Source organism: Agelaius phoeniceus, chromosome 15, assembly GCF_051311805.1.
Source record: "Agelaius phoeniceus isolate bAgePho1 chromosome 15, bAgePho1.hap1, whole genome shotgun sequence".
NCBI classification, from domain to species: domain Eukaryota; kingdom Metazoa; phylum Chordata; class Aves; order Passeriformes; family Icteridae; genus Agelaius; species Agelaius phoeniceus.
In genome coordinates, this window is record NC_135279.1 from 17,392,324 (window position 1) to 17,418,906 (window position 26,583).

General features: G+C 52.7%; 1 protein-coding gene across 2 annotated transcripts in view; it reads left to right on the plus strand.

Annotated features, from left to right (window-relative positions):
* The window catches only part of SIL1 (SIL1 nucleotide exchange factor), a 340,917-nt gene that overhangs the window by 31,745 nt on the left and 282,589 nt on the right, over window positions 1-26,583 (plus strand). For both annotated transcript variants that reach the window (XM_077186486.1, XM_077186487.1), the window contains exon 4: window positions 17,632-17,752. In XM_077186486.1, the coding sequence (XP_077042601.1) occupies window positions 17,632-17,752 (121 nt within the window). The remainder of the gene's footprint in view (window positions 1-17,631; window positions 17,753-26,583) is intronic.

Consider the following 26,583-nt stretch of genomic DNA (forward strand, 5'->3'; position numbering starts at 1 on the left):
GAGACAAATGGCTCTGCTTTACTGAAGCTGGTTCCTTTGGCATCCTGAGGAAGCTTCCCAGTTAAAAAATAAATATGGCTCTGTTTTTCCAGCCCTGCTTTACCAGCAAAAGCTGGGGAAGGAAATGTAATCTCCTTGGGTCTGTCCTGATGTTTTGTAGAACTAATTCCCATTTATTGGAAGAACTCTTCCACACCAGATTCACATTTAATTTTTTATTATGTGTTTACATTTTGGAAGGAGTAAAGGTGGTGGTGTTGGAAATTCTAATGAGGGACAACATTTCTGATTCAAAAGACTCAGGCTCCTCTCTCCTGACTTTTCTGCCTGCTCCTTAAGACTGCAGGAAGTTTTGCTTGGGTCATTCACTTGCAACAGGATGTTATGTGAATACAGAATTAATGTATGCAGCCTGTCACTTGGAATTGCTGCTGTTCTGCTGCTGGAGAGCTCCCGGGGTTGCAGAGTCCTTGCAAGCAGCAATGACAGGAATGTGCCTGTGATCCTGCAAAGCCAGAGGAGGAACAGGGAGCTGCAAGTCTCCCCCATCACTGCGGGGTGTGAATAAATAGATCTAATCAACAATTTACATGTTAGCCCTGGACCAGGGTTTATTTTTAGGATGTGTCATTCAGCCCAAGCGAAACCTCTGCATCTCAGGCTGGTGGTGTTTCTAAAAGCATCTCTAAGTGATCACTGAGGCTGGATTTTAAGCTGCATTTACATTTTGATAGAATCTGCTGCTTTCCTTATCTGAAACAAAGCCCACCTGATCTTCATTAATTACACTATCATTTCACCTAACCAGGGTGCTGCTAATTACAGTTATCTGTCTATTCTTCACCAGATAATACACAAAAAATTGTTATCCCTGGCTGTATCTGGATTAGCTGGAGCTGTAAGGGGGTTGCACATGGTGATGGTTTTACAGGTGGAGTGCAGGTATTTATAGACTGTCTGAGGGAATGCTGGAGGAGTGGCTGCTGTCCTACTGGGTGTGCTGCCATTCCAAGACACCTCCACAGCAAAACATACAGAAAACACTGCTTAAACATAGAAAAATCTGGTTACTACGGGGTGACTGGAGCAGGCCAGCTCCACAAGAGAGGTGGTGGAGTCCTGGGACATCCCAGACTCTCCTGAGCACAGGCCTCGGGCTGGAGGGGAGACTGCTTGAGCAGAGATTGATCCCAGAGGCATTTCCAGGCTCAGCTATCAGGGACTGTCTGGCAGTGCCTTTTTTAAGACAGAAAATCTCATGGTGGCTTCACAGAGAGCTGCAAGCCCTGGTGGTGGTGCTGACTGTTCCCCCACTAACATCAGCTGCAGTCTGAGTGGGGCAAGCACAGAAAGGGCTTCTCTGAAAAGAGGCAGCAGGAAATGTCTGAGCTGCTCTGGGGAGTTGTGAGTCCAGAGGGCTGGAGCCAGGAGCCAGAGGCTGCAGGGAAGGTGCCCCATGAGGGCAGAGCCTTTGCTGGAAGAGAAGTCAAGGGCTTTCACTTGCCACTTCATCATCCTTCCACACACTGATCTCTTCAGGTGCTTTCTAAACCTTTGGTTTGCTTTCTGAAGGGGAAAGGACTTGTCCTGGAGGAGGAGCAGGGCCAGGCTGCTGAAGAGAGCTGGTAGCTGTCAGCTGGCAAGAGAGGAGGGACATGGAGGCCAGTGGGGTGGGCACTGGGTGAGGAGATGTACACACTCTCCTCCATCCACTGTGAGTGTTCTCAGGCCAAACACACCTGCACTCCTGTTTGTACTGTTTGCTGTCCTTGATAAACTGATAGATGTGAGTTTGGGGATTTTTGTTACCTTTTTGTATTCTGAAGAGAACTAAAGATGGTTCACATGATTTCTTTTGTGCCTTCTACGGTGCAGGTGATGCAGGCAGGGATGGAACAGCAGCATCTTTATACTTGTCAAGTCTCCATCCACACCCAAGGCACTGCCTGAAGCTCAAAGTGGTTTTCTTGCAGGCTTAGAACACTACACCAGCAGGGAGAACAAGAAGTTCAGTGGAGATTATGCTCCAGAAAAACTGTATCCATGGTCCAAAAGGTAAATATGGAGCCATGGAAGTGCACACTGCAGTCGTAGTGGAGCTTGCATTGAGTGGGGAGATTTCCTGCCCTTCTGGCACAAAGAACCAGGGGTCCTCTGGTTCTCCATGAAGACCTCTGGTTCTCCATGGTTCTCCACAGGGCTGTGCTGGTGCCTTGCCCAGAGCTTGCTGTGACAGCAGGCAGTAGTTTCAGGTGTGGCTGCTCTGCTGGCAGGGCCTTGGTGTTCCCAGCAGGGCAGGGCAGGGATGCTCCTGTCCCAGCAGGTCACTGGGCATGCAGGTGCCACTCTACAGCAGCTGCTCCTCCTCTGCATCACTTCCAGGGACAAAAGTCCTGTCCTGCTGCATGGCAGGGAGCCCTGCAGAGCCAGCACGGAGGGGACAGGCTGGGCAGCAGCTGGGCAGCACTGGTTTAATCCTTTTTGCCTGTTCCTGCCCTGGAAGCTGTGTGCTGGGTGGAGATGTGTGTGTTTGGGGAGGGCTGGCCCAGCCATTTCCTTGTCAGGGTTTGCAACACTGGCAGCTGGGGAGAAAACTGTTATTAAGTGTAATGTGGCACCTTGGAGATGGAAGCATGGGGAGACAATAAATACAGCCTTCCATAATGCCATTTTATGGTGTCACTCTTCAGAATTTATTAAGACTTAGTTGCAGCCATGCCTGCAGCCTCCTGTGCTGGAATCAGTAAATTGTGTTCATTATCTCTAGCACTTGCTCTGACCTGCTGTGTTTTACAAGGGGGGAGACACTGGAGGCGTGGGGACACCCCAGCTGCTTTCTGCAGCCATTCTCCTGGTACCAATCCAGCTTTTCTGGGGTTGCTGGGACACCCCAGGCAGTGCTTGGCTGCGTGGATGGACCCCAGGTGTGACGTGGTGATTGAAGAGAACACTCAGGGACTGAGGAGCTGCCAAAATCACCACAGCTCCACGGGGAGCAGGGAAGGAGCTGGGCGAGGAGGGGGGCCATGGGCACCTTGGAGCACACTGGCACATTTGTCACTCCACTGTGGGACCACTCCAGCAGTCTTGGATGTGCTGAGGATGCTGGAGGTGGAAAAGGGTTCACAGGAGGTCCCTGAATTGCAGACAGGGAGATGCTACACCCCTGTGTGGTGTCCTCTTGCACCAGTATTTTCAAATGAAAACCCAAATGAAATTGTGCTCCTTTCGCCCACTTTTTGTCATGACAAATCCCAGCAGCAGCATGTTTGTGTACCTTCATCCTTATCCTCAGCATATAGGTCCAGGATGGAGGAAAACAAGTTCAAGCCCAGCCTCCTGTTAATTTATTATGTTCCTTGTGCTTAAGGGCAAAATTTAAGTTGCCAAAAGCAGATGTTTGCATGCTCTTTTTTTAGCTCTCAAAGTACTTTCTGTGTGCTTGATTGATGGACGTTCCTGTTACATTAATAGCTGGGCTTTGCAGAAAGCTGTTATTACCAGGAGAATCTGGTGTGGGTTTCAGTTTTTCTTCTTGCATTGAAAATCCATTATTAATGTCTTTCTGAGGGGAAAAAAAAAAAAAGGTTTCAATTCAGGCATTTTGCTTTGCTTTCTCAGGCTTCTTCTCAACTGTCTTTACAGAGGTGCTTTTAAAATCAATATTACAATTGTTCTTTATATTTTACTGAATGGTTGAGGGTTTCTGCATCTTGCTATTGATTTCTGATTGTACTGCAGGACATGTAGGTGTACACAGGTTGTTCTGTGATGGATAACTTCATATGTGTCTTCCTAATCATCACTGAGTTGCCTTCTGCATGTTCCCTGTTGCTGGATGCTGCTGCTGAGCTTGGAAGGCACCAGGAGAGCTCTGAGTGCAATCCTGAGACATCAAACTTGTGACTGCTCATTTAATTTGGATTTGGTTTTCAATCAGACACAGGGGTCACATGAGGGTTGTGGGGTCTTGTCTTTTGTGTTGTCTTTGCAGAGTCCTTCTGCCCTTGCTTTTCAGGCAGCTTCGTGTTCTGTGTTGTAGGAGCAAAACAAGTCATTGTCCTGGCTTTTTGTGGGGTGGTCATAATGCACCTTTAGCTTCCAGCACTGACCTTGGCCCTTGGGGCAGCTCTGCAGGCAGATCTCAGCATTTCAGAGGTGCAGTCAGAATGGTTTGGGTTGGAAGGGAACCTTGAAGCTCATCCAATTCCAACCCCCTGCCATGGCAGGGACAGCTCCCACTGTCCCAGGCTGCTCCAAGCCCCAATGTCCAACCTGGCCTTGGGCACTGCCAGGGGTCCAGGGGCAGCCCCAGCTGCTCTGGGCACCCTGTGCCAGGACCTGCCCACCCTCTCAGGGAACAATTCCTTCCCAGGATCTCATCCATCCCTGCCCTCTGGCAGTGGAAGACATTCCCTGTGTCCTGGCACTCCAGAGCCCTGTAAAAGTCCAAGTCTCAATGAAGTAATACAGAAGCCCAGAGTGCATTGGTAACTGCTGTAAAGCTGGATTTACGGACAGAGGCTCTTGGAGCACATCAGCACTGATGGCACAATCTGTGTGAGAGCTTGTTGGCACCAGAGGAACCTGTGAGGAGTGACAGGACTTTGGCCAGCACGGGTGCTCCAAAATGCTTCCATGGCTCCAGGTGGGTGTCCAGGGGAAGAGCTCTGTGTGTGTGGGCACAGTCCTTCCCAGCTCTGCATGCCCTGGCACAGGCTCCATGTCTGCCAGGGGCTGTGGCTGTGCCAACAGGCACTCTGGAGAGGGCTGGGTGTGCACAAACCTCTGCTGGCTGGACTGGGCTGTTTGCTCCTCAGGCTTATCCTGGACAGGCTCCTGCACCTTCAGACATGGAGGGTACACCTGGCTTCTGAGGAATTGGTTGTTGCAGTTTGTCTGTCCATGTTGGGACCAGGACAAACACTGGCACAGGAGCTGGTCCTGTGTCCACGGGATAGCAGGGCTCGGTGGTGGCAGTGCTGGCAGGGGACACGGCAGCCCAGCCCTGCCTGGCCCGGCAGAGCCGGGGAGGGGACAGGGCTGGCATGCATAACAATGGGCAGGCTCTGACCTTGCCGCTGGAACTCACTTAGCAATTCTGTTGATGTTCTGGAAACGAAAATATAATTCAGGCCACCTTCTCCTCCAAGCTGACCCTGAGAATCTGGGAGAAGAGCTACTGAATAATTAGGGTTTTTTTTTTTCTCCCCCCTTTTTGCTGGAGTTACTGCTCAGTGTTGAACTGTGCTCTACAGTGTCATCAGTTCCCTTGAACTTACTGCTCCGAGTGTACTTAGCATTAATATAATTACGTAAATTGCAGTCTCATTAATCACCGGGGGCTGCGGCACATCCTTGTTGTGCTGTTTCATGGGTGGCTTGGCTGGTGGGAACCCCCTGGCCAGGGGTGGAGGCTGTGGCTGGAGCACTCCCTCTCTGCTCCTGAGCTTGGTTTAGCTGAGCTTTGTGTGTCTCACCCAGCAGGATCTGGAGTGTTTGCCAGCACTGCCATGATTGCAGCCTTGCTGCTGCAGAGGAGAAAAGGGAAAGGTGGGCTTGTCCCAAGGGAGTTTGGGTGGACCACATCCCTGCTGCTGTCACTGTGATTTGGGTCTGTGGGGTCCCAAACTGCAGAGCCCAGCCTCGTGGCTTGGCAGTGAACACCCAGAGCCTGAGCTCTTGCGCAGGGTCTGCTGCAGGGCTGTTTGATGATGCTGTGCCTCTGTCTCTGTGGCAGAGCTCTCAGCCTTCCTGGCAATGTAAATTCTCCTGGCTGCATGCTAAATTACACTGAGTTATTGATTTATCTTTGAGAGGATTTCCTTCCCGAGGGACATTTCTGGCTGTTGTAGTGATTTAGTTCTTCTGCAAGTGCAAAATCTGTGGCAGAGCAGAGCCACCCTCCTGCCCTCGAGCCTGCAGCTCAGGGTCGCGCTCCCTCAGGCTTCCTCTGCAAGCTGATTTCTGTTCCAAGGCTGGGACAAGGTTACATGGCTGTTATTTCCGTGTAACAACTGCAAATAAAAGGGCATTTTCAACTTTCCACTGCAGAAGCTGCAAGTCTGGGACAAGCCTTTGTGCCATGGCACCAGCACTATCTTGGGCATGTCTCAAACCCAGCTCCAAGGCTGGCACATGGGATGTGTGGAGCCATACCAGCCTTAATACACTCGGACTCCTAGGAATGTTTTAGTTCCTCAGAGTGGGGTATGATGGGAGCAGGAGCATGCTAACACTTCTCTCCTAAAGCTGCAGGGTACAGCCTCTCTTTTCTTTGCTTTCTATTGACTCACCATGGAGCATCTCTAAAAACCAGGCCAGGCAAGTTCCTGCTGGTGGTCCTGAGGAAGCCAAGACAGTTCTCTTCTTCTATCACCAGTTTTCTCCCCTTGGCCCTGAAATCCCTCCCCCACCAACTATGGCTCAGCTGGTGAGCACCATCAGTAGATGGACCTGACCTTTCAGGACATGGCCAAATGTTTCAGGTACTCTGTGGCTGGAAAATGCCCAGCTCTGTGTCCTTGGGTGCCCATTTGAAGCACGTCCCTGTGGGTTCCTGTATCTAACCCCACTATCTAGTAGATTTGGCACCAATCTCAGCTGCACGCTGATAAAATGGGAGGCTGCTCGTGCATGTGGTGTTATAAAACAGCATCCGCCAATTAGGCCCAGGGAGAACGTCAATTTATTTTCCTGTGAACCAAGTGTGGCACAGCTCCTTCCTTTCCCAGTGATCTATCTGTGAGATAAAACACATCTTTAGTGTCTATCTTAAATACTGCAGTGTTGACAAGTTCTCTTGACAGAAATTAGGCTAATGTCCCTTACGACTGCGTTAGCTGTAGAAACAAGGCTTTAAATTGAAGCTTCGCAAAGCGCTATTCCAGCGCGTTCTCCAAGGCATCTCCTTATTCCAGCTTTTATTATCCAAATTTGTTCTCACTCTGCCTTGGCAGCAGGGCTGGCAGGCAGCTCTTCCCATCCATCCTGCTGGTCTGGCAGCCAGGGGGTGGGACCAGCACCTCCCGGGCTGGACCAGGCAGTGCTGGCCAAGCACCGCGGAGCCCTCGGCCCCAGGGAGGCTCCAGGCTCAGGGGACGGGGCTGGGGCCTGGGTGAGGGGAGCCAGCTGACACACATCGAGCACAGAGGGGATCCAAGGCAGTGAGCTGCACGCCCTGACAGCGGCACAGCGTGTCCTGAAACGCTCCCACTGGGAGCTGGAGCTGGGAGAAGGGAGTTTGTGCCGTGCATGTCTCATCCTTACAATTTCAGCACTGAGTTACAGACTCAGAAGCTGAGGACAGGAACAGAGAGTGCTGAGGCCTGGTCACGAATTCCCTTCTCGAGCTTCCCAGTCCTCCCCTGGAAAATAGTTTCCTTTTTTGCTCCTTTACCCTCCTCAAGTTGAGCCCTTTTAGCCTTTAACTCCTTGTTTCCAACAACAGATTAACCATGGCCATTTTAAACCTTCTGATTCTCACACTGGTGTTGGTCCTGATGGATTATCCCTCCCTGTTGGGTCCTTTCTGTGCCTCCACATTGCCAGGTTCTTAGGTGGCCCTCTCCTGAGTTGCTGAGAGAGGAGGAGAGGCTCTCTGAGAGTGATGCATGTGGGAGACACGATGGTTGATGATGTTCTGGAGGTGCTAACCTCCATCATAGTAAAGAAGCCTATCTCAAAAGCTATTAAATGCCTAAAATTCCACAAAATTAATATCATCCTCAGCTCCTTTTGTCAGGTTCTCAATTCTCCTGGTCAGCTGCCTTGTTCTTCTCTGCCTACATCCTGCATTGATCTTCTCTGAACGTAGCCAAGCCTTCAGCATCCCAGATGGGCTTTCTGGAGTAACAAATAGACCTGAGGAATGACAATTATTGAATGGATTGTAGCATTGGCTTGGGGATAAATAATGTAGTGAGTTGGAAAGGGATTAAAACTGGCTTTTGTAAGTAAGCTTCTCATGGATGTTGGCTGGGGGACATGGTGAGACAAAGGTCGCTGCAGTGTCTCTGCAGCCTGGTGTGCCATTTGAGAGATGAGATATCAGTGTGGCTGGATACCTTTGGTCTCTCTGTTTCTTCTGCTCGGACGTTTGTGGGATTAAACTCTCTAAACTGCTGCAGTTCACAGACTTCAATCCCAGTATCAGAAGAAAAAATAAATCAAGTGCCTCGTATTAAATCCTGAGCACTTTGCTCCTGCTGCACCCAGGGCTGTGGTAACTCACTGCAGTGCCTGCCTTGAAACTAGGGAGAAGGGTTTGCTGGCAAAGTGAAAACATGTTGTACTCACTCTACAAAAGGGCACCCCTTCTTCTTCTGCCCTGTGGTTATTTTTTTCCTGGTGTGTTTGCTGCTGTTGCACTGCAAGGCAGAGCAGCCCTCCCAGCAGGGGGGTGGGAGGGTGGAGCACTTGTTGGAGGAGCTCTTTGCCGCAGGAAGCATTTCCCTCCTGCAGCAGCAGCAGCAGATACATCAGCAGATGCTGCAGCAGTGCCTCCATCAGAGGCATTGTATTTCCCCCTGGAGCCCTCCTGTCACCCCTCCTTCCCTGAGATCCCTCCTCCCCAGGCACCTCGCTGGCCTCCACCTTCAATTCCATCACTTCCAGACTTCCCAGGGGGCCCAGGCACCTCATGGGATGGCCATGCTGTCCCCTGTGTGTGACAGCCACCCCTCCTGTCCTTGTGGCTCCCCTGCACGGGAGGGATGAGGTTTGGGGTGTGTTCAGCAGGCTCAGCTCTGGGCACGAGGCTGGGTCCCCCATCATCATCATCATCACCTTGGCTGCCAGCAAGGGTGGGTGGCAGTCACAGGGACCTGCTCTGGCACTGCCAGCCAGGGCCTGCCTGTCCCCATGGCCCTGCCTGTCTCAGGGGCTCACCTGCCCCTCCTTCCCTCTTGCTGCAGGAGCTGCAGGAGAAGCCAAGTGGATTTGGCAGGCGGTGTGAGGAGGGAGCCCAGCCCAGCCTCACCCAGAGGGGTGCCTCTGTTTGAATAGCAGCGTTCAGAGCACTCAGCACCGGCTGATCAGCTGGGAGAACAGAAATCCCAGTGCCACAGGAGAGCCCTGGCTCAGGGAAAAGGGCCAGTTGTGAGCACAGTCCAGCCCAATGTCCAAATGGAATAGTGCTTTCACATCTCTAATCAAGGGTTACTTACTGGAGAGCCCCTTCCTTGTGAGGCTTTGTTCTCTGCTAGCTGTGGATTGAATCACGGGAGGAGGGATTGGATTCTGGCATCATTTTAAAAACGTTGTCATTCTCTTTGCTGAGGGGAACAAATTACAGAGAAGACCTCTCAGCGCTGTGACAAAAGAGTGGCTCTAAAACCCTTTTCAGCCAAACTAGTGTTTGAGCTGAAGGCCTGATGAATGGTGCTTAAAGATGTGGTTATTGCAGCAAGGTTGGCATTAAAAATCACTGGGTGCAAGAAAGTTCTCCCAAGGGTTAGTGTGGGGGTGTGTCTCCCTGTAATCCTGGTGTGAGGAGCCCTTAACACCCTGAGTCCACCCAGCGAGCTCTGTGGCATCAGCCACGGGAGAGCAGTAGCACAGCCAGCACCAGTGGGTCACTTCTCTCTTGCTAAATGAGAAACTGCAATGGGATCAGCCCTTTTGGGGTGGCATCACTGTGGCAGGAGGACTGGATGATCTGGAACTGGATGATCTTTAAGGTCCCTTCCAATCAAACCATTCCATAATTCTTTCCCTGCCCCTGTTCAAGTAGGGTTCAAGCAGAAAGCAGTGGTGCTGCTTTGGGACCTGTGAGGAGCCTGGGCAGGAACACACCTGCTGTTGGGATGTATCAGAAGAGGGTGGCTTTGAGGCTTTCCCAGGAATGCCTTTGCTGCCAGCAGCAGTGCTGGGTGTTGAACAGGGGACAGATTCACCCTTGGCAAGCTTGAAAGCATTTCAGATGGCTTCTGTCCCTGCTCCACTGCAGCACAGAACAAAATCAGTGTTGGAGAAGGTGTCATACTTAGACATCACCATTCTGACAGGTCGATTTCCAGGATGTTTATTAACATAGCTTGGAATGTCACAGAAAGGTTTGTCAGATAAACTAGCCAACTGAAGTTCTTACACGAGACTTCCTTGGTTTTGTTGAGGTGCTTTGAACTCTTCGTTCAGTCTCTCAACAATTCATCCCATTCAGGTCTTTCTGGAAGAGCTCTGTGAGGTCTGTGGCTGGAGGATCAGGCCCTGCCTGCTCCATGTGTGTCTGGGTGTGGAATCTTTTGAATCCCTCAGGGCAATCCCCAGGGCCTTGCTCTGGAAGAATATAGTATAGAGTCTCCACCTAGGCTGAAAGAGAAAACTTCCCCATGGAGCCTTGCACAGCACTACAAACCACCCAATTCCTTTCCCCATATGTCCCAAATTCTGGTAGTTTCTCCTTTCCCTGTTCCCTCATTGGTTGTGGTATCCCTGGTGGCTCTGTGTCTTCCCTGTAGGGCAGTGCCCTTTGCCCTGCCCTTTGTGCCACCCCAGTGCCTTTGGACCATTGGCCACTGACCCTAATTAACCCTGTGCACACCACATGGCCTGGTCTTTTGTCCCCGATTCCCCTTTGGTGTGCTGGAATAAACCTTTGCTGGAATTTATCATACAAAAGGCTCTTCTGCCTCTCGTGGCTGAACTGGCCATGGTGAGTGTGGTGTGTGGACTTGGCTGCTTTCTCTGAATGTTTACCTAAGCAGCTTTTCCACAGGAGATGCTTATTGGGAAATAGGCAGCAGCACCCACCATCTAAACCCCTGTGTTGCTCCATCTGGGTGCCCTGGGAGGCAGAAGGAAGCAGCAGTACCAATTGTTTGCTCATGCTGTAAGGACAAAACTCCTCTCTGAGGGTTTCCTCTGCAATCCCAGGAAGAGAAGGACATCTCTGTCCTTGTCAGCCCTCTGGGCAATGATCAGACAGAACAGCAGTGATGAAACCAGGCTGGCAGCACCAGGGCTGGTCACTTGCAGGCAGAGGCAGCCCAGCTCCTCCAGCCTGAGCTGGGCAGCACCTGGGAGAGGTGGCACCGTGGCACTGGGCATGGTGCATCACCCCAGGGGTTCCTCCTGCATCCCATCCCCTGCAGAGCCCCTACTGTCACTGGTTACCTGAGCAATGGAGAGGCAGTGCCCAGGCTGGTGCTGCTCTGAGGAGATGCTGCACTCAGCAGGCAGCTGTGGCTCCCCAGCAGTACCATGGGAGGAGGAGCTGCCCAGGGAGTGCATTTGTAAAACATCTCTTCCCCAGGAAGAGGAGTTTGTCACAGGAGTTTGTACTTGGGATGTGCTCAGGTGTCTGATTCCCTGCCTGAGGTGGGGAATGCTGGGGGTGCTGGGACAGCTGCTGGGGGAGCTTCCAGGCCTGGTGCTGTGAAACCTCTCCACCAGCTATCAGGAGGAGGTCACATAGAGCATATTAATGACATTTTCCAGTGGCACTTAAGTGGAGGAACAGTGAGTGCCAGACACTGAACTAATGCAAAAGGCCATAGCTGAGTGAAGAAGGGACAGAAAGAAAGAAAATGAGATTCAGGCTCTGGGCCTCTTCTTCCCATCAGTAATCCATCTCATTCTTACCTGTGTCTGTTATATGTCTTCCTTTTGTATGTAAAAATGTTCTGTTTTGAAGTAACAAACAATCTGGAGAGTGGTAAGACTTGCCTTTGTAGGAAAGAAAGAAAAATGGAGACAGGCTTTGCTGCTTCCTTGCTCAGCAGCTCTAACCAGAGTCTGGGGCCAGGGTGTGAGCTGAGCCCCCCACACTGGGCCTGGCTCCTCTGTTTTCCTCTGAGCACGCTGGTGTGGGACATCCCATCCACCCAGGCATGGCTGGAGTCAGGCACAGTGTCCCCTGTGTGCCACCAGCCAGCACGGGATGCCTCAGCCAGATCCCCTGCCCTGGCACTGGTGGCTCCTGGAGCTGGGGACGCAGCTGTGGGGAGCTCTGCTGCTCACTGGGATTTGTCTTCTGGTAGTTTTTAATCATTATTTTATTAAGGGAGAAGGTGTGGTGCCATCAGATAACTTATTATGGATGCTCTGGCAGTGTGATTATTTCAGTACTGCAGCACTGCCGGTGTGTTTTGCTGGAACATTCACATATTGATTCCAAATTCCTTTGTTGCCTGTACTAGAAAGAAAGTCCCTTTCTCTCACTCCCTGCGTGGAGAGAAACAAAGAGTAAAGGAAGGTAGATGTTATCTGAGGCTTGCTCACACACCGAGGTAATTTTTGAGAGCTGCAGAGCCACTTACTGACTCATAACTGGGGCTTGTTTTCAAACCCTTGATAGATTTTTGAATTCTCTTACAATGGCAAACAGGATGCTCACTTGGGGACAAGCCAGGGATCTGCCTCAGCGAGCTGGATCACCTTTGTTCTGCTTGCTCCAGCCTTCCCAGGGGACATTCCTCTGCCAAGGGGACCAGGGTGGTGCTGCAGGAGGAGAGTCTCCTGTCCCTCTTGGGCTCCTCTTGATGGGCAGTCAGTGGTTGTCAGCTTTGTCCAAGGGGTGGGGATGGGATGGGATGGGATGGGATGGGATGGGATGGGATGGGATGGGATGGGATGGGATGGGATGGGATGGGATGGGGAAGCCACTGCCAGGAGTGCAGTGAGTTACTGCACAACCTTGGTGGGAGGTTTGCAGGTCAGTGTGTGATGTACAACTTGCCAGCCTGTAGCTGTGCAGTGAGTTGGGGCTCAGCCCTGTCCCCATGCTGGAACACAAGCCCACTTGTGGAATGTGGAATGATAAGCTGGAAAGGAGCCCAGGATGAGACCTTTCTCTTTTGGTGAGGAAACACAGCTGGTAATTTGGTTGCTCTAGAAGAAGAGAGATAGGGTTCTTTGGTTATCACTGCGTGCTGCATATTCCACACAGCAGCCCTCTGCTTTTAGTAATGTGGTGCACAACATGCCTGATCCTCCCTCAGTTGTGAGCCTGGTGGAAGCATGTCCTGTTTTTCATTTGTTTATTAATTTATCATCTTGTTTTTAGCCTCTGCAAAGCTTGATATTGGTATAGAGCCTGGGAAACGTGCACAGAGCAGAGTAACAGATAGTTGTGATTTGGTTACAAGGCAATAATTTAAGTGGACAGGTTTAGCTGATAACATAAAGCACACGAGAGAAATCGCTTTGGTTTATAAATGTCAGCAGAGCCCCTGCGAGGGAGCTGCTGCCTGGTGCTGCTGCTCCAGCCAATATATTATAAGGAGATATAAACAGATGTCTGAAAAAATCTGGCTGACCAAGATTAAAAGAATGGGGCTATAAATTAAAGTCTTCCTCGGCGTCTCTTTAAGCATCTTTATGGGCAGAGCGCATCCAAATGAAGGAGTGCCAATGCTCAGAGGGACCCCCGGGTGCTTTGGGCTGCAGAGGCAGCACCCAGGGGTGGGGACAGCTTGTGGGGACAGCAGTGTCAGTCAGAGCTGGCGTGGGAGACCAAAGCCTGTCCTGGTGCTTCTGCAGCTGATAAAGGGATTAAATCAGGAACAGGAATAACACCATCCCTGCAGTGTCGCCACAGGATCAGTGTCTCCTGCTTGGAAAATAAATGCTGTTGCTCTGCTTTGACATTTATTCCCAATAAAGACCTTGTCATTTGTGCAGTGACAAGGGTTTTATCCTCTGGGAGTACTTTACCTGTTGGACACTGTCTTTTTGGCTGCGAGGCAGATGAGTGACTGAGGGGCAGGTGGGTGGCACATCCCTAGCAGAGGCACTGGGAGCTCTGCTTACACCCTGGGGCTTTCTCCTGATCCATCATCCCAAGGCAATGCAATAACACCTATTCAAACTGAGAGCAGGTTCAGATTGGATATTAGGGAGGAATTTTTCCCTGGGAGGGTGGGCAGGCCCTGGCACAGGGTGCCCAGAGCAGCTGTGGCTGCTCCCTGGCAGTGCCCAAGGCCAGGCTGGATGGGGCTTGGAGCAGCCTGGGATAGTGTAAGGTGTCCCTGCCATGGCAGGGGGTGGCACTGGATTAGCTTTAAGGTTCCTTTCCACCCAAGCCATTCTGTGATTCTGTGATCTTATTTTTAATTGATTTTAATTTATTTTAGTTGTGGTTAAAAAAATCCCAAGAGTGAGATATTTTTTAATTGGTAAGGGTTCCAAACCAATTGTGGGAGCAGGAGTTTGCTGTGTCCCCCTCCACAGCTGGAACCCTTCTGGCAGGTTTGTGGAGGGGATTTCACAGCTATTTCCACTCACTGGGTAGTTGATTTAGAGCTGGGAAATTAACTAGAATGGAAACTCTTCTTTCCCTTTATGAGGAGCAAGGGATGAGGTCTGGCAGCTGTAGGATTTGCAGCTCTCAGGGAAGAGGGACGATTCAGTAACGCATCTATGCAGTGCCTACCTGTGGATACACATATTTTATTTGTCTGATGTGTCAAGGAGAAAAAATGTTACAAAATGGCTTAAATGAAAACGTGGTTTTGTATTTTTTAATTGAGTTTCATTTCCCAAATGCAACTTAATGCAAACAATAAGTAAAAAATTAATTTCTCTCGGGAAAAAGCTATTAACAGAATGGTTCTGTTTTAGCAGCATGTGAAGCTGTGTAATTGCTTACACATGTATTGCTCCAGTGTGTGCTCCCAGTTGTTGAATAGTACCAAATTATAGGAATCAAAGAGAATCAACTATTTTTAAGGGAAATGTCTAGAAGCTACATACTGAAACATGATTAAAATTCAGGATTTCCAGCTTACTTGTCTAAATCAGCAGTTTTAATCACATTATTCAAGCCAACCCAACCTCAAACACACTTTTGACTTCAAAATACCCCAAACTAAATAAGACAGAAGACCTTCCTTGAACAGCTGTAACATTTTTAAGTGTCAGTGTCAATCTTTTTGTTGAAAACAGATATGTTTTTCATGGTTTATTTATTAAAGCAGCATGTTTGTCCTACTGTGCCATGAACCTGGGCTGCTGTGCTGGGTGGGGAGGGGGAATCTCTGGAGGACCAAGAGCTGCTTAAACACATCAGGGCTGCGAGTTTTGCTCTGGGGTTCGGATGCTCCTGGTTAAATCCCATTTAGTGTGCAAAGCAGGAGCAGGAAGGGTTTGTGCCTTGGCTGATGCAACCTCAGGGATTTGGCTGTGCTGGGGGTGCAGCTCATGAGCACCAGGTCTGGGTTTGGTTTCATTTCCTGCTTGCTGATGAGACAGTTGAGTAATGCCATGGTTGACTCTCGCAATTAAAAGGGAAATGTTAAGAGAAGTTTTATAGTTATGTTTTACCCCCTTGTGTTGTTATCAGGGGTGCCCTGGGTTTGGGACATTTGGGAGGGTCACTTGTTCCTGTGGCAGCACCTGAGCCCCAATCGAGGTGTCAGGAAGGGATCTCCACCCCTGGGCAGGGAAGGAGGAGTCAATGGACAGAACTTTGGGGGGGCTAAAGGGTTAAAAGGTGAAACCTCCATGGTGTGGGTGAGCACATGGTGGGGAAATCCTCTGCTTTCGGTGCTTTAATATTTTCTCTATTCAGCCTGCTGTTGTGTTTTTGATAAGGTTTTAATAAACCTTTTACATTTTTGGAAGTGAGTAGCATTTCTCACACTGAGAATAGAAACAGGAGGGCTGGACCTCCCAGCCCCCCACCCTTCTGAAGCCTGTTCCTGTGCTTTCCCTTTGGGTGATTCCCTCAATGGGATTCCATCCACCTCCTTCCTCTCCCCTGGCAGGCTGCTGTGGCTGGATGCAGCTGGAGCTGTGCTGTGCTCTCTGTCAGGGGCCCTTCCCGGCTGTGTGACAGCCCAGAGCTGCCACAGCCATTGCTGGGGCTGTGACCTGGCCTGCCCAGCGCTGGTGGCACGGCCAGGAAAGCTTTGGGCTTTGGGGGGAGGCAGCCAGCCGGGCCCTGGCGGTGTCTGTGGAGGAGGGGATCGTCCTCCCGCCTCCCGTTCAGCACGCGATGGCATTTCATCCTACAGAGCCTGGCCTGGAAGGGACCTTAAAGCTCACCTTGTTCCACCTCCCTGCTGTGGGAGGGATGTCTCCCACTAGAGCAGGTTAGCACTGGCTGTGTTTTCCTTGCTGGCAGAGCCCTGTCCTGGTGTTGCCCGAGCAAGGGACAGGAGATGTGATGTTGCCCTTTTCATGGAGATCCTACAAACTCCTTTCTGACCAGCACTCCACCACCAGCAAGGGGCACAGATTGGTGATGGCACCAAATTCCTGCAGAGCCCGACTTCTCAGCGTGGGAGGATGCTCCCATAGATAGACAGAGATTAAAAGTCCTGAGTATCACAAATTTAAGGAGCAGGAGGAGGTTGGGATCTGTCCATGGAAAGCATTCCAGTTGTGGAGGAGGCACATGTAGCCTATCCTCCCCTAAAATGGGGAGATAATCACACCTGTCCTCTCACATATCCAACCAATGCAACTTCCAATGGACAGGACTGATGGAGAGAAAGAGAGTCTACTAGAAATGCAAACCTTGTTTTAATAGGAAATCCTCCAAGATGGATTTTCCTGCATTTTCTAAATGCATTTATACCTATTGGATGACTACAGGCTTTGAAATGTTTCTATATGAATTGTGACAAACATCCCAGTCTTACACAGGAAGCATGAGGTCCTTTGATCAGGGAAATGTCTCTTTGGTCTTGAACAGGGAGGGATTGATCCTGTCGTTCCCAAGACCAGAGTTTTTATCTGTGAGTACATGTATTTATTCCACAAAGTAATTACCCTTGCCTTCACTTCCCTTTGGTAGGAGATGCTCCCTGTCTCCTGCAAGCTGTTATGCTATCCCAGGTATCTTTTTAGGTAAAAGAGAGAAAAGAAAGGCTGAATAAGGAATCCTCCTCAGGAGGGAGGAGGGTCAGCAGCTTTGGTCTGTTGGTCCACCTGTGAGCAGCTCTGTGGCTGTTCACCTGCAGCCTTGCTGTCCTGGACAGGCAGAATTCCTGCATTAGGAGAAGAAGAAATGCCATCAAGAGGTAGCAACGAAATATTTCCTCCCCTTCACCCAGTTCTGGGCTGGCCATTGAGATGTGTTTGTGGTGAACTGGTGAAAACCACTCTGAATTTCCTATCTTTTCTGCATTTAAAACTGAAGCTTAATGTATTCTGTGTATTTTTGTTGGCAGATAGTAGTGATCATAAATTCCTTTTAATACAGTATTTCCACACCAGCACAGCCTTGATGTGCAGCGTACCTGGTAGTACTCTGTGGGATGCTTTGATTTCCCTTTGGCAGCTGCATTTTATTCTGTCTGCCCCAATCAGCAACAATTCCCTTTTCTCCATGTAGCCTCCAAATCGACTCCTGGTGTGGAGTTTTAGTGCTCTGCTAGGACCTGGGCCAGAAGGGAGGAATGAACCAGTATCTGCTGGGCTCAGGGTTCCACCTCCACTGTGGATCAGAGCCAGCCTGGCAGCACAGGGACACCTTTGGTGGTTCAGGGTGGCATTTCTGGGAGGGAAAAGCAGCACTTTAGGGATGCTGCTGGATAGGAGGCAGGTCAGTGGTGGATATCCCACGCCTCACTGTGTGGGATGGGGAGGAGCTGCTCACAAGGAGGGGCATGTGTCTTCAGCTCCAAGTTCCTCCCCAAGCTGGAGCAGTCCAGTGCTCTGAAATAACGTGACTTTTGCTTGCAGGTCAGGCTGTTCCTGCAGGATCACACGTGCGGCTGAACCTACAGACAGGAGAGAGAGAAGCCAAACTCCCAGACAGAGAAAATGGGAAAAGTGACATAAAAGAAGACAAAAGAAGGAAAAGGTACAGATATATATATATATATATAATATATATATATAAAGGTACAAGGTTTTCGGTTGGGTGGCCTGTGGGATTCATGCCTTTTAGTAGAGGCCAGGTTCCCCGGTGCACTCAATTCCTGCCTCTTCCTGCGATTTCCTTGCTGGGTGAGGAGCTCAGCAGTGCTGAAAGCAGAGGCCAGTCTGTTTGTTCCCTTTGGGATGGCAGTGGAAGTGCCCTGAGTACACTTTCAGAGCACTCATGGCTTCTCCTGCCACGACATCAAAACTGCTTCCCCAGAGCCTGTGGAGTTCTGGCAGAGTCTTTGGGTTGTCCTTGATTTGCAGTGTTTGGGGTGTGATGGTTCTCTCTGCGGTTTTTAGGCCGAGGTACTTCCACGGGGCTGTCTTTTGGACTTTATCTGCTGCAATCTCAACACCTTTTTCCTGTACTGCAGCGATGACATCTTGTACTGCAACGTCCAAGATGATTTGAGCTTCTGCAGAAACTAATGTAGCCTTAGCTAGGCTGGCATCATGGTGTAAGGATGCCCTAATGGCGCATGCCTCGGCCGTTTGTGCAATGGTAGGTTTTGGGGAAAGTGGCATGAGGGATGAGAGGAGGAGGCAAAAGTAGAGACATGCAAGGCATTGGGATGGGTGGCCTGTGGGATTCGTGCCTTTTATTAGAGGCCAGGTTCTCTGGTGCACTCTGTTCCTGCCTCTTCCTGAGATTTCATTGCTGGATGAGGAGCTCAACAGTGCTGAAAGCAGAAGCCTGTCCTTCGTGTTCCCTTTGCGAGGGCAGTGGAAGTGCCCTGAGTGCACATTCAGAGGCACCTTCATGGCTTCTCATGCCACGACACCAAAACTAAATGTGCAAGGTGGCTTCTTTGAATGACATTTAGTCCTTTGAAATATGTGCAGCAAGTGGTCTGAAACTGCTTTGTGAGCCTGCTCCTTGGGATCAGCTGTGAGGGGGGGAGGGCTGGCCTGCTCCCAGTGCTGTGTCCCACTGGGAGCAGCCCCACAGGCTCACCTGCAGAGCAGGCACTGCCAGAGGCCCTGGAGATCTCACCTGCCCTGCACGCAGCTTTGTAAAGGTGCTGTAAACATCAGCTGGTGCTGACTTTCCCCTTGGAAGTCTTGGTTTAGTTCCTATGGGGAATTTGTTTCCTGAAGGGTGTGGGATTTCCCCCTGCCAGCTGTGATGGGGATGCTCGGGGAGTGTGGGGCTTTGGGGGCAGCTGCCCGGGCAGGGGCTGAGCTGGGGGCCCTGTTGGGCCCATGGCCCCCAGCAGCAGCAGCAGCAGCAGCAGCAGCAGCAGGAGGAGGCCCAGGGCCCAAAGCCCCGTACCCCCTGCCCAGCACAGGCTGCCCTGTCCCTGCAGCTGTCACCCGAGTGGGGCCCAGGGGCCAGTGGCCGCTGCCAGCAGCAGGAATGCGGGCAGGGTGAGGATGCCCTGGCTTGGCTTTTGTCTCTGGAACAATCCGGGCTCAGGGCAGTGCAGAGCAGGCTGGGAAGCAGAGGCCGGAGCCTCTGGAGGCTGCAAGCCTTAAAGATCAGCCCCTGCAGCAGCCCAGATCCAGGTGCCCCAGTTGCCAAGGCTGTGGTGGCGTTCAGAGCGTGCAGGTGGATTTTGCAAGCCTGTGGCCTGCTGCGGGCTCTGGGCCCGGGAGTGCCTGTGGCTCCAGCAGGAAGGGTGGCTGAAGGTTTGCTGCCTGCTTTGGTGGCATGGCTGCAGGGGCCAGTGCTGTGAGAGGCCCCTGTGTGAGAGCTGGAGACAGCTGAGCTCTTGGGGACACCGCTGTGCCCCAGGCCAGGAAGAGCAGCAGTGCCCAGTGCCAGGAGTGGTGTCAGTGGGAGCCCCTGTGCGCAGGGACTCCCAGCACCAGGGTGGCCGTGCCAGGACCCCCAGGGACGTGCAGCCCCGGGAACCCGGAACAAGTGGAACCCACAAGTGTGCAAAGGCTGTCTGTGCCCAAAGGAATGGCAAGGGAAGTCAGGTTTTAAAAGAAACAGTATTTATTTGCCGAAGATCGGCAAATCTAGGATTTATAGAACAGGTTTCTTTGTAACAATCTTTATTGCAACAACAGCAGTGTACAGAACATATTTACATGGGATCCGATGGAATAACAATCTTCAAAACGTATTTACAGAGAACTTCGAAAGAACTGAACATATTTACAAGAAACTTCTAAACTTTCCAACATATTTACAAAGGCGCGGCATGTGTGCCATCATCTGCATCAGTCCTGGAAGAAAGGAAGCAGCAGAGCTGGACTCAGCTGCCAGCACTGGGCCCAGCAGGGCTGGGAGCTGGGCCGCAGGGGCTGGGACGGGGCTGGCAGGGCTGGCGTGGCCCCAGGCAAGCGCAGGGCAGGCCGGGGCTGGTGCTTGTGCCACCACAATGCAGGCCCCCTGCGGGCACCGTGTCCCTGAGCGGGGCCATCCAGCCCAGCCCCAGCCTGGAGTCAGGGGAGCCCCAGTGTCTGTGGGCAGGGCGTGGGAAGCATCTGCCTGTCTTACTTGTGGGGCTCCATCTTCAGCCAAGGACCATGGGCTCCTCCTCATCCTTCTCATCAACTTCCATGGGCTCCTCGATGTTGCCCTCCTCCTCAACCTCCATGTCTTCGATGTCGTCCTCCTCATCGACTTCCATCTCCTCGACGTTGTCCTCCTCCTCTACTTCCATGTCTTCAACAGGGGAGGAGATGGAAGGAGAGGAGGTGTCCACCTCCATCATCTCTTCCTCGTTCAGGCCCAGGTCCACTTCCATGGCCTCCACAGTGTCTCTGGCAGTCTGCAAGGGGCAGCACAATCTCCCAGTGGGCCTCCTGTCCCACACCATCCATTCCCACATGGCTGCAGCCTGCCCAAGCTGCGTGCCCCCTGCCTGGAGAGGCACTGTACCTCCAGTGGCACAGCAGCGCTCATCCTGCTGGGATTGGCGCTCCAGAGCAGGCGTCAGGAAAAGCCCAGGCAGCAGCAGCAGCTCAGCGCTGAGGGGCAGAGCGCAGAGCAAACGGCAACTGACCCTTGGCAGCCGGTGGAGTGTCTGCTGTGCTCGTTTCCAGGTCCTGGACGTTCCACCTGGAGCCCTCTGGGAGCTGTGATGTCACAGAAAGTTCAGGGTCGCTGCGCAGTGGGAGATGGGGATGGCAGAATGATCAAATCCTTGAATGGTTTGGCTTGGAAGGGACCCGCAAGATGATCTGGTTGCAAGCCGAGCAACCTCCCAGCACACCAGGTTGCTGCGGCCCCTGTCCCTCCCGGCCTTGGCTGTTCCTGGGGATGGGGCATCCACAGCCCCTCTGCCGTGGTCCCTGTGTCAGGGACCAGCACGCTGAGAGTAAAGAACTTCTTGCTGTCACCAAATTTCTTCCAACTCTTGCAGTTTGATACCATTCCCCCTTGTCCTGTCAGTTCAGTTCCTTGAGGAGCCTTCTCCCACTTCCCTGTGGTCAGGCTGTTCCTGCAGGGTCACACGAGTGGCTGAACCTGCAGACAGGAGAGAGAGAAGGCAAGTACCTAGCCAGAGAAAATAGGGAATGTGGCATGAGGGATGAGAGAAGGAGGCAAAAGTAGAGACATACAAGGCTTTGGGTTGGGTGGCCTGTGGGATTCATGCCTTTTAGTAGAGGCCAGGTTCCCCGGTGCACTCAATTCCTGCCTCTTCCTGCGATTTCCTTGCTGGGTGAGGAGCTCAGCAGTGCTGAAAGCAGAGGCCAGTCTGTTTGTTCCCTTTGGGATGGCAGTGGAAGTGCCCTGAGTACACTTTCAGAGCACTTCATGGCTTCTCCTGCCACGACATCAAAACTGCTTCCCCAGAGCCTGTGGAGTTCTGGCAGAGTCTTTGGGTTGTCCTTGATTTGCAGTGTTTGGGGTGTGATGGTTCTCTCTGCGGTTTTTAGGCCGAGGTACTTCCACGGGGCTGTCTTTTGGACTTTATCTGCTGCAATCTCAACACCTTTTTCCTGTACTGCAGCGATGACATCTTGTACTGCAACGTCCAAGATGATTTGAGCTTCTGCAGAAACTAATGTAGCCTTAGCTAGGCTGGCATCATGGTGTAAGGATGCCCTAATGGCGCATGCCTCGGCCGTTTGTGCAATGGTAGGTTTTGGGGAAAGTGGCATGAGGGATGAGAGGAGGAGGCAAAAGTAGAGACATGCAAGGCATTGGGATGGGTGGCCTGTGGGATTCGTGCCTTTTATTAGAGGCCAGGTTCTCTGGTGCACTCTGTTCCTGCCTCTTCCTGAGATTTCATTGCTGGATGAGGAGCTCAACAGTGCTGAAAGCAGAAGCCTGTCCTTCGTGTTCCCTTTGCGAGGGCAGTGGAAGTGCCCTGAGTGCACATTCAGAGGCACCTTCATGGCTTCTCATGCCACGACACCAAAACTAAATGTGCAAGGTGGCTTCTTTGAATGACATTTAGTCCTTTGAAATATGTGCAGCAAGTGGTCTGAAACTGCTTTGTGAGCCTGCTCCTTGGGATCAGCTGTGAGGGGGGGAGGGCTGGCCTGCTCCCAGTGCTGTGTCCCACTGGGAGCAGCCCCACAGGCTCACCTGCAGAGCAGGCACTGCCAGAGGCCCTGGAGATCTCACCTGCCCTGCACGCAGCTTTGTAAAGGTGCTGTAAACATCAGCTGGTGCTGACTTTCCCCTTGGAAGTCTTGGTTTAGTTCCTATGGGGAATTTGTTTCCTGAAGGGTGTGGGATTTCCCCCTGCCAGCTGTGATGGGGATGCTCGGGGAGTGTGGGGCTTTGGGGGCAGCTGCCCGGGCAGGGGCTGAGCTGGGGGCCCTGTTGGGCCCATGGCCCCCAGCAGCAGCAGCAGCAGCAGCAGCAGCAGCAGGAGGAGGCCCAGGGCCCAAAGCCCCGTACCCCCTGCCCAGCACAGGCTGCCCTGTCCCTGCAGCTGTCACCCGAGTGGGGCCCAGGGGCCAGTGGCCGCTGCCAGCAGCAGGAATGCGGGCAGGGTGAGGATGCCCTGGCTTGGCTTTTGTCTCTGGAACAATCCGGGCTCAGGGCAGTGCAGAGCAGGCTGGGAAGCAGAGGCCGGAGCCTTTGGAGGCTGCAAGCCTTAAAGATCAGCCCCTGCAGCAGCCCAGATCCAGGTGCCCCAGTTGCCAAGGCTGTGGTGGCGTTCAGAGCGTGCAGGTGGATTTTGCAAGCCTGTGGCCTGCTGCGGGCTCTGGGCCCGGGAGTGCCTGTGGCTCCAGCAGGAAGGGTGGCTGAAGGTTTGCTGCCTGCTTTGGTGGCATGGCTGCAGGGGCCAGTGCTGTGAGAGGCCCCTGTGTGAGAGCTGGAGACAGCTGAGCTCTTGGGGACACCGCTGTGCCCCAGGCCAGGAAGAGCAGCAGTGCCCAGTGCCAGGAGTGGTGTCAGTGGGAGCCCCTGTGCGCAGGGACTCCCAGCACCAGGGTGGCCGTGCCAGGACCCCCAGGGACGTGCAGCCCCGGGAACCCGGAACAAGTGGAACCCACAAGTGTGCAAAGGCTGTCTGTGCCCAAAGGAATGGCAAGGGAAGTCAGGTTTTAAAAGAAACAGTATTTATTTGCCGAAGATCGGCAAATCTAGGATTTATAGAACAGGTTTCTTTGTAACAATCTTTATTGCAACAACAGCAGTGTACAGAACATATTTACATGGGATCCGATGGAATAACAATCTTCAAAACGTATTTACAGAGAACTTCGAAAGAACTGAACATATTTACAAGAAACTTCTAAACTTTCCAACATATTTACAAAGGCGCGGCATGTGTGCCATCATCTGCATCAGTCCTGGAAGAAAGGAAGCAGCAGAGCTGGACTCAGCTGCCAGCACTGGGCCCAGCAGGGCTGGGAGCTGGGCCGCAGGGGCTGGGACGGGGCTGGCAGGGCTGGCGTGGCCCCAGGCAAGCGCAGGGCAGGCCGGGGCTGGTGCTTGTGCCACCACAATGCAGGCCCCCTGCGGGCACCGTGTCCCTGAGCGGGGCCATCCAGCCCAGCCCCAGCCTGGAGTCAGGGGAGCCCCAGTGTCTGTGGGCAGGGCGTGGGAAGCATCTGCCTGTCTTACTTGTGGGGCTCCATCTTCAGCCAAGGACCATGGGCTCCTCCTCATCCTTCTCATCAACTTCCATGGGCTCCTCGATGTTGCCCTCCTCCTCAACCTCCATGTCTTCGATGTCGTCCTCCTCATCGACTTCCATCTCCTCGACGTTGTCCTCCTCCTCTACTTCCATGTCTTCAACAGGGGAGGAGATGGAAGGAGAGGAGGTGTCCACCTCCATCATCTCTTCCTCGTTCAGGCCCAGGTCCACTTCCATGGCCTCCACAGTGTCTCTGGCAGTCTGCAAGGGGCAGCACAATCTCCCAGTGGGCCTCCTGTCCCACACCATCCATTCCCACATGGCTGCAGCCTGCCCAAGCTGCGTGCCCCCTGCCTGGAGAGGCACTGTACCTCCAGTGGCACAGCAGCGCTCATCCTGCTGGGATTGGCGCTCCAGAGCAGGCGTCAGGAAAAGCCCAGGCAGCAGCAGCAGCTCAGCGCTGAGGGGCAGAGCGCAGAGCAAACGGCAACTGACCCTTGGCAGCCGGTGGAGTGTCTGCTCTGCTCGTTTCCAGGTCCTGGACGTTCCACCTGGAGCCCTCTGGGAGCTGTGATGTCACAGAAAGTTCAGGGTCGCTGCGCAGTGGGAGATGGGGATGGCAGAATGATCAAATCCTTGAATGGTTTGGCTTGGAAGGGACCCGCAAGATGATCTGGTTGCAAGCCGAGCAACCTCCCAGCACACCAGGTTGCTGCGGCCCCTGTCCCTCCCGGCCTTGGCTGTTCCTGGGGATGGGGCATCCACAGCCCCTCTGCCATGGTCCCTGTGTCAGGGACCAGCACGCTGAGAGTAAAGAACTTCTTGCCGTCATCAAATTTCTTCCAACTCTTGCAGTTTGATACCATTCCCCCTTGTCCTGTCAGTTCAGTTCCTTGAGGAGCCTTCTCCCACTTCCCTGTGGTCAGGCTGTTCCTGCAGGGTCACACGAGTGGCTGAACCTGCAGACAGGAGAGAGAGAAGCCAAGTACCTAGCCAGAGAAAATAGGGAATGTGGCATGAGGGATGAGAGAAGGAGGCAAAAGTAGAGACATACAAGGCTTTGGGTTGGGTGGCCTGTGGGATTCATGCCTTTTAGTAGAGGCCAGGTTCCCCGGTGCACTCAATTCCTGCCTCTTCCTGCGATTTCCTTGCTGGGTGAGGAGCTCAGCAGTGCTGAAAGCAGAGGCCAGTCTGTTTGTTCCCTTTGGGATGGCAGTGGAAGTGCCCTGAGTACACTTTCAGAGCACTTCATGGCTTCTCCTGCCACGACATCAAAACTGCTTCCCCAGAGCCTGTGGAGTTCTGGCAGAGTCTTTGGGTTGTCCTTGATTTGCAGTGTTTGGGGTGTGATGGTTCTCTCTGCGGTTTTTAGGCCGAGGTACTTCCACGGGGCTGTCTTTTGGACTTTATCTGCTGCAATCTCAACACCTTTTTCCTGTACTGCAGCGATGACATCTTGTACTGCAACGTCCAAGATGATTTGAGCTTCTGCAGAAACTAATGTAGCCTTAGCTAGGCTGGCATCATGGTGTAAGGATGCCCTAATGGCGCATGCCTCGGCCGTTTGTGCAATGGTAGGTTTTGGGGAAAGTGGCATGAGGGATGAGAGGAGGAGGCAAAAGTAGAGACATGCAAGGCATTGGGATGGGTGGCCTGTGGGATTCGTGCCTTTTATTAGAGGCCAGGTTCTCTGGTGCACTCTGTTCCTGCCTCTTCCTGAGATTTCATTGCTGGATGAGGAGCTCAACAGTGCTGAAAGCAGAAGCCTGTCCTTCGTGTTCCCTTTGCGAGGGCAGTGGAAGTGCCCTGAGTGCACATTCAGAGGCACCTTCATGGCTTCTCATGCCACGACACCAAAACTAAATGTTCAAGGTGGCTTCTTTGAATGACATTTAGTCCTTTGAAATATGTGCAGCAAGTGGTCTGAAACTGCTTTGTGAGCCTGCTCCTTGGGATCAGCTGTGAGGGGGGGAGGGCTGGCCTGCTCCCAGTGCTGTGTCCCACTGGGAGCAGCCCCACAGGCTCACCTGCAGAGCAGGCACTGCCAGAGGCCCTGGAGATCTCACCTGCCCTGCACGCAGCTTTGTAAAGGTGCTGTAAACATCAGCTGGTGCTGACTTTCCCCTTGGAAGTCTTGGTTTAGTTCCTATGGGGAATTTGTTTCCTGAAGGGTGTGGGATTTCCCCCTGCCAGCTGTGATGGGGATGCTCGGGGAGTGTGGGGCTTTGGGGGCAGCTGCCCGGGCAGGGGCTGAGCTGGGGGCCCTGTTGGGCCCATGGCCCCCAGCAGCAGCAGCAGCAGCAGCAGCAGGAGGAGGCCCAGGGCCCAAAGCCCCGTACCCCCTGCCCAGCACAGGCTGCCCTGTCCCTGCAGCTGTCACCCGAGTGGGGCCCAGGGGCCAGTGGCCGCTGCCAGCAGCAGGAATGCGGGCAGGGTGAGGATGCCCTGGCTTGGCTTTTGTCTCTGGAACAATCCGGGCTCAGGGCGGTGCAGAGCAGGCTGGGAAGCAGAGGCCGGAGCCTTTGGACGCTGCAATCCTTAAAGATCAGCCCCTGCAGCAGCCCAGATCCAGGTGCCCCAGTTGCCAAGGCTGTGGTGGCCTTCAGAGCGTGCAGGTGGATTTTGCAAGCCTGTGGCCTGCTGCGGGCTCTGGGCCCGGGAGTGCCTGTGGCTCCAGCAGGAAGGGTGGCTGAAGGTTTGCTGCCTGCTTTGGTGGCATGGCTGCAGGGGCCAGTGCTGTGAGAGGCCCCTGTGTGAGAGCTGGAGACAGCTG